The sequence below is a fragment of the Eptatretus burgeri genome, chromosome 16 (genome assembly GCF_056783735.1).
Source record: "Eptatretus burgeri isolate ZD-2024b chromosome 16, Ebu_testis_v1, whole genome shotgun sequence".
Classification (NCBI taxonomy): domain Eukaryota; kingdom Metazoa; phylum Chordata; class Myxini; order Myxiniformes; family Myxinidae; genus Eptatretus; species Eptatretus burgeri.
The window spans coordinates 29468488-29475987 of NC_140976.1; the positions used below are offsets into that span (position 1 = coordinate 29468488).

At 42.8% G+C, this 7500-nt stretch overlaps 1 protein-coding gene across 4 annotated transcripts in view; it reads right to left on the bottom strand.

The window, feature by feature from the left end:
• The window catches only part of MAPKAPK5 (MAPK activated protein kinase 5), a 28582-nt gene that overhangs the window by 14522 nt on the left and 6560 nt on the right, over positions 1 to 7500 (bottom strand). For all 4 annotated transcript variants that reach the window (XM_085860266.1, XM_085860267.1, XM_085860265.1 and 1 more), the window contains 3 exons: positions 5368 to 5465; positions 1336 to 1444; positions 1089 to 1178 (listed from right to left, as the gene is read on the bottom strand). In XM_085860266.1, the coding sequence (XP_085716392.1) occupies positions 1089 to 1178; positions 1336 to 1444; positions 5368 to 5465 (297 nt within the window). The remainder of the gene's footprint in view (positions 1 to 1088; positions 1179 to 1335; positions 1445 to 5367; positions 5466 to 7500) is intronic.

The window sequence follows — 7500 nt, forward strand, 5'->3', positions numbered from 1 at the left end:
ATCAAGAGCACGATCGACTCAGCACAGCAACCAGGACGCTCTCTGCCGCCACAGGTTCCACACCAAAAAAACACGAGCGTTCTGGTTGTAATCTTCTTCTTCTTCCTTTTCGACCCCGAACAGAACCTTTTTATCCTTCTGCCCTCGTCACCTCCAATCAGGCCGTTTATTGGCCCACTGCCGTCGCCTTCCGCCAATCGTGATCACGGGGCGGAGCCATCCGCTGAACTGTCCTGTGACGTCACGACCAGTCTTCAGAGAATACCAAAAGGGGTTTACGCAGACACACTTACCCTATCCCGTGTCCCTATCTAATTACGTGACATTTATCATTTCCCCCTTGAAGAAATGAACATTTACTAGACAACTTATCACCACTGAATTTCTACTTATTACATCGAGATCCTGGTAAACTCGAACAGCATGGCATACCTAATTAAACATCCTAATTACCCTTTGAATGCATACCTCCCCCCCCTCAAACGTAACAGTATCTTGATCCAGATTCAAATCTTCATCAAAATCTAATCAATTTGTCCTTGTCACACAATAAAACTCTCCACCAAATTTTCTCTGAATCCATCCACAACTTTTGGAGATATTCTGTTCACAGACAAACAGACAGAAAGGGGTGAAAACAACCTCCGTACACCTTCGGTGGAGGAGGTAAGAAAGAGGGGTCTTTCTTTATGTTGATTGCTCAAAGCATTGGTGCGCTGCACTGGCTTCAGTTGGGCCTCACGATCTACATCAGCATTATGATTCACCAATGAGTCATGAAACAGCTAGGTTCGGCTGACTTCCTGGTGCACAGCTGTTCGACGGTGTTTCACTAATGCTCCGCATGATCACAAAGCTATCGTAGATGGCAGAGCACCCATGTGTGACATTCAATCCACATAATCAGTAAAACTTTTGTTATTGATGGGAATGACAATACCTTTGAACCACACTCTCCCTCACCCCCAATTCCCCAGCAGGAATTTAACTGCTTTTTGCAGCAACATATTTAGCCATTTGCTGGATCCTCAACAAATTTACTCATGAATGGCCATTAACATTAAAGTGAGGATCTCCAGGACACGTACCAGCGTGTTGTCTTTGAACAGTAAGTTTTCTGGCTTTAGGTCTCGATGAGCCACATTGAGGGAATGACAATGCTGCAGTGCCAGCGCCACCTAGTGGATGGGGTAAAGAGCAAAAAAAAAATAAAAAAAAAACTAACCTCAGACAATGGGTCAAATGCAATGATAGTGTTGGTGATATTAAGTCTTCTCACAGGGTTCTGTCTCGGCATAACCAGACACCGTGGAGCCCAATTCGAGGTTACTTAACCTGTTTAGCGACCTGGCTGGCCTGCTTCTCAGTGAAATGTCGACATTGGCTGATCCTGTGGAACAGCTCTCCTCCTTCCATCATTTCCATTACAATCAACAAACGGGCTCTTAACAGGCAGAGAAAAAGAAGTGTCAATGGGGATCAATCGTATGGCTTCACCTCAAACAGGAAAACCCATCAATGAGAAGTGCAGATAACGATGGTTACGAGTGGTGGAAGTGGGTGGCAAAGCTGCCAGTGCATCAAGTCAACCACCATGAGTTGACCGACATCACAGTTAGACCCGACTATATGAGGCAATCAGATTAGCACAAACCTGAAGGTCATTGCTGAGAGCAGTGGTTTTTTGTTTCAACAAAACCAACAACCCAGTAAATACTCGACTTTATAAATGACAAATGAATGCGAAATGAGGCATTTGGCCCGTGTGTGTGTGTGTGTGTGTGTGTGTGTGTGTGTGTGTGTGTGTGTGTGTGTGTGTGTGTGTGTGTGTGTGTGTGTGTGTGTGTGTGTGCGCGCGCGCGCGCGCTTACACTGACTTGGTTCGGCTCGCCGGGTATTTTAAACCTGCAGTTGCTTGCGTGGAATCTCCAGTCCAAATGGTCTTTTAAACAAAATTTTCAGCAATTACACGAGAGGCAATTTCAAATTGGTTAACCATAATTGTTCTGTTCCGAAATGCAAATCACACTTACGGAAATATAGGAATACGAGAAATATCCGTGGACGAGAGGAATCGGGTTCATACCATTACCTATTAATAGAAGCAAGAAGCAGCAGTGTATGGAACACACATATACACACACACACACACACACACGGATGGACGGATGCTTCTCCTGAAATCTCATACAATTTCTTGTAATCCCACCCTGCTCCTCCTCACAAACATGATTAAAGTAAATATCATCATTTTAAACTTATCCTTCGCGTCGACAAGCCCCAGATATGACTTTCCCATTGGTGTTAAGAAGCACAAATGTTTGTAAGAACGTGCCCATCTACCAACCTTCAGCCTGTCACGAGCCCACATAGATCGGTAGTTTTTGCAGTATGGACTCCAAGATATCAACTTTTTGGACGAGTTGATCAGGATGTTCTGCAACCGATTCGTTATGCAGAGGTATTTTCAGCTTCTACACCCCTTTTTCACAGGTATTTTCAGCTTCTTCCAAAGTTTTTTTTTTAGTCGTTTCATTCTCCAATCCTTATCTGGCAGGCATTAAATATGTCCAAGACTACCCTGGTTGGCTTATAGTGCCTATAGAAAGTCTACAACTCATTTCAAAATTTTTCACCTTTTGTTGCCTTATAGCCTGGAATTAAATTTCATTAAATCAGACTTTTCCCACCTTTATTTACACATCGTAACCCACAACTTACAAGTGGAAAAACAAATTCTACAAATTTCAGAAAATTAATTAAAAATAATATGAAACTAGAATATCTTGGTTGGATTAGTGTCCACCCCCCTGAGTTAATACTTGGTGGAAGCACCGTTGACAGCAATTACAGCTGTGAGTCTGGAGGGATAGGTCTCCAGCAACTTTGTACACCTTGATTGGACAATATTTGCCCATTCTTCTGTACAAAACTGTTCAAGCTCAGTCAAGTTGTGTGGGGAGTGTTGATGGACAGCAATCTTCAAGTCAAGCCACAGATTTTCAATTGGATTTAGGTCGGGGCTTTGACTGCACCACTCAAGGACATTTATCTTTTTGTTCTTTAGTCACTCCAGTGTAGCTTTGGCTGTGTTTCAGGTCATTGTCATGCTGAAAGGTGAACTTCTGTCCCAATTTCAGTTTTCTTGCAGAGGGCAGCAGGTTTTCCTCGAGGAGTTTTCTGTATGTTGCTCCATCCATTTTCCCTTCTGTCCTAACAAGTGCCCCAGTCCCTGCTGATGAGAAACATCCCTATAACATGATGCTGCCACGACCATGCTTCACAGTTGGGATGATGTTCTTTGGGTGATGTGCTCTGTTGGATTTGCACCAAACGGAACGTTTTGCATTTAGGTCAAAAAGTTCCATCTTTGTTTCATGAGACCATAAAACTTTTTGCCACATGGCTTCAGAATCTCCAGTGTTTTTTTGCTTTCCTCAAATGGGACTCAAAGTGTGCTTTTTTGAGTAATGGCTTCCTTGTTGCCACCCTACCATACAGGCCAAACTTGTGGAGTGCTTGGGATATTGTTGTCACATGCACACAGTAACCAATCCTTGCCATAAAGGCCTGTACAAAACCCTAACCCTAACAGCTCTTTCAAGGTTGCCAATGGCCTCTTAGTGGCCTCTCTGATCAGTCTCCTCCTTGCTTGGTCATCCAGTTTGGAGGGACGGCCTGATCCAGGCAGGGTTTTTGTGGTACCATACGCCTTCCACTTCTTAATGATCGTCTTGACTGTACTCCAAGGGATATTCAAGACCTTTGAAATCTTTTTATACTCAACACCTGATCTGTGCCTTACCACAACTTTATGCCGGAGGTCTTTTGTCAGCTTCTTGGTGCTCATGATTGAGTCTTTACTGTGAAATTCACTACCCAGCAGAGGAAATCTACAGGAACAGCTGATTTTATTCTGAAATAAACAGAATCATTACAATTCAACACAGGTGGAGGCCAATTAACTTGGTGTGTGATTTTGAAGGTGATTGGTTACACCAGAGTTAATTTGCAATTGCTACACAAGGGAGGTGGACACTTATCCAACCAAGATATTGTAGCTTTATATTTTTAATAAATTTTCTGAAATTTGTAGAATTTGTTTTTCCACATGAAAGTTAAAGGTAACAATGTTTAAATAAAGGCGGAAAAAATAAATCTGATTTTATGAAATTTAATTCCAGGCTATCGGGCAACAAGAGGTGAAAAATTTGAAAGGGGGTGGGGGGGGTGTTGACTTTCTATTTATAGGTACTGTAGTTACTAGGGGTTTTGGAGCATGCACATCGAGCAATCTGGGAAAGACGTTATTTTGAAAGTGCCATGTTCAATCTATGGGAGAGATGAGGGTCGACTTGCTAAAGGTCAAGTCCAAATCCTTAATCCTGCTGTGTTTTGCTGGATTGAACCCACAAGCTATGGGATGCCAAATCTAGTATCCAACTCAGTCACCAATAACAAAAAAAAAACCTTGCCAAAAGGTGATCACGTGTGACTTCTTTAAGGTCACACTCAGGTGAACAGAGCTGCTATCCACCAGGAGCGACTCCTTGAGGAATTTCTGCCTACGAGAGATTCCGATGAGAATCGTTCTACAGAGTAACCATGAAAAATATGAGTTTGCCTCATTACGTCACCAAATGACGTCATAATGTCTCAAGCTTGACATATCTAGAAAGCACTCATCGAGGTGTTCAATTTGAGGTACTCCACGATATGGTTCCTAAAACTTGAAAATTTGACCTTGGAGTCAAATATGTTTGACCTTCGGCGCTAACCATGAAGGTCAAGGCCAATCGCCACCAAAAATTAATCAGCTGAGCGCCAGACCATGAACTATATTCCCATGAAGTTTGAAGACGATCCAATCAAAATTACTCAAAAAATAAGGGTTTCGTCAACTCCCCTGATTTGCGACAAAGTGACCTTGACCTTTGACCTTCAAAATTTTATGTGCTGAAAGGGACCTCCATAGGCCTCTGATATGCTAAGTTACAAAAATTTCCAATGATAACTGTGCTCTGCAGAATTTTTTATACGTGATTACAGACAAACAAACAAAACAAAAAAAACATACAAGCTGACTAACATATCTTGCAAAAACTTAGTTTTGGCAAGATAAAAATCCCATAAAAAGGAACTTGAGAAAATGATAATGGTGCACACAATAACAAGCCACAAAGAAATAAGGAATGCAACCCCCTCTCCTCACCTCCAACTTGCAAGGATTCAGAAAGTCAATACAACTTCCCATAACTGGCAAATAAATCTCTCAATAAACGATCCTGCAAATCAGTAAACCAATTTTTTCTTTCGGACGAAAAGTCGGGTGGTTTTTCTTGCGACTTTCAAGCAATCATAATTCACCTGGCCATCGATTCATGAGGCAGCTGAAGTGTGTTCGCATACACATGGTGCAGCTGCACCACATGAGGGTGGCTACAACACATAAGGTGCACCTTTACCTGCAAAGCAAAGCAGAGGATCAAACAATGGAGAAAACATAACTGCGAGAGCCTCCACACCTATGCTTCCTTCACTTAAAACTTCTGGAAAAGAATCATGAAACTAATCAATTTAAAAACATACTCAAAATTAAAAGCAGATGTAAGTTTAACCACCAAGGTAATACAAGTTTGCATTGAGCTCTTTCATGGTTCCCATCCATAGCTGTGAAAACGGGTTCAAATCCCATGTACAAGTAAATTAATTTGTTCATTTTTCTATTAACATCCTTGAAATTAGTGTTAAATGCTGGCAGGATAGCCTCGAGGCATGCACACTCATCTCTGAGCTGTCTCGCCATGGTTTAAATCTTGGCCCAGATATAAACTATCATCCTGGTGTTCCGAATGCGGGGCAATTCATGAATGTGTGTGCCGTCCTTCAGATGGACATTAAACTTGGTGTCCCATCTACTGGCATTAGTTGGGGGATGTTAAAGATCCCACAATGACCTTCGCCAAGAGTAGGCAAGCCATTGCTAAATTACAAATGGCTGCTCTAATATACAGGGGGCACTGAATCAGTGGCACAGCTGCACCCACAGCATATGATGCTACCCACAGCCCCGAGCCACGTACTGCATACAAAAGAAGAGTATTGTATGGCTCGCGTCAATCACTGTAGGTGTGAATTCTAGGCCTTGTCAATGCGTAAAGTTGACCAACATCAGTTTGTATTCAGTCGTAGTTTATTCATCCAAATGACGATTGACTGCAAATACATAAATACAAGAACACCGTTCATACAACAATGAGAATGGGTAAAGATCCACCTTAATATAAACATGTCCAAGACTCAATCAAGAAGGCTGCGAGCGAGAAACATGTAAATACTAAACTATTCAAAGCCATTTAAACACATTACTCAAGAATGCCAAACTTGGATCAAAGTAGATCAAAACTTTCTCGACAAGGGTCTAAAATAAAAATAAAATAAAATAAAATAAAAACAGACCCTCGTACACTTTTGCTCCATAAAAGAATCCATAAATCGTGCTAACAGAGCAACTGAAGGTTGCAGAAATGTTGTTCAGTTTCCGAGCGAAAGTCGTTTCCTGCAAATATGTTGTGGTCAGACCAACGTTGTGGACCTTGATCGGTCGCCCCATATCTTCCGAACTCGGCCGTTGACACCGACTGCACCTCTGCTGTAGCTTTTGGGGTTTGGCCCCCACCTTTAGCCTTTACAGCAAGTGTTGCAGAGTTCTGCAATGCGGCAGTGGTGGACATCCGTGAGCCAAAGGAAGGTTGGGCGGTGGCAGCTGCAGGAATGTCGGCGACGTGTTCGGCCAACCCGCAAATGGCCTGTGCCAGATCGGCCTGGACCAAATCTGGGATGAGTTGCAGTCTGGCATTCAACAAGTGTATACTCATCAAAGTATGGCCAAGTTGTGCTACATGGAGCTGGATACGTAACCTTATGCATGTGCTGGAGGAAATGGACAGTTAATGCACACATGCACATCTGACTGTTATTTGATGATTATTTTGTCTGTATACACAGTCGAGGCTCGTGGAAGAGCTAGTATTAGTACACTGAACAGATCAGGATGTAAGAGGACAAAAACATAGAAAGTGCAGAGTGCAAGACAAGAAAGGAGGCAGTAGAGGATGGAGAGACCACCGACCTGTCTGAGATGCAAAAGTGACTCAATCGCCGATTGACCGACCGACTCAAAAGTGACCGACCCCATCGACTCAGCCTGAACGTGGGAGATTCTAATAATCTTGAAGGCCTTGGTTTCCATGGTGTCAAGCTAAGAAAAGTGTGAGGCAGCAGAGCCAGCCGAGAGGGGAAAGCAATACTCCATGAAGCTGCAGATAAAGGCCTTGTAAGTGGATAGGAGTTCAGGTGTGCCAAGGAAGGACTTTGTATGATGGAGGATGCCCAGTCAGTAGCTGGCTTTTGAGGCCAACTTTTAAATGTGATTTTCTGAAGAGAGGTCATGGCTGATAGTGAGAGCCAGAAGTTTGTGACTGAATTTCCTCAAGAGGA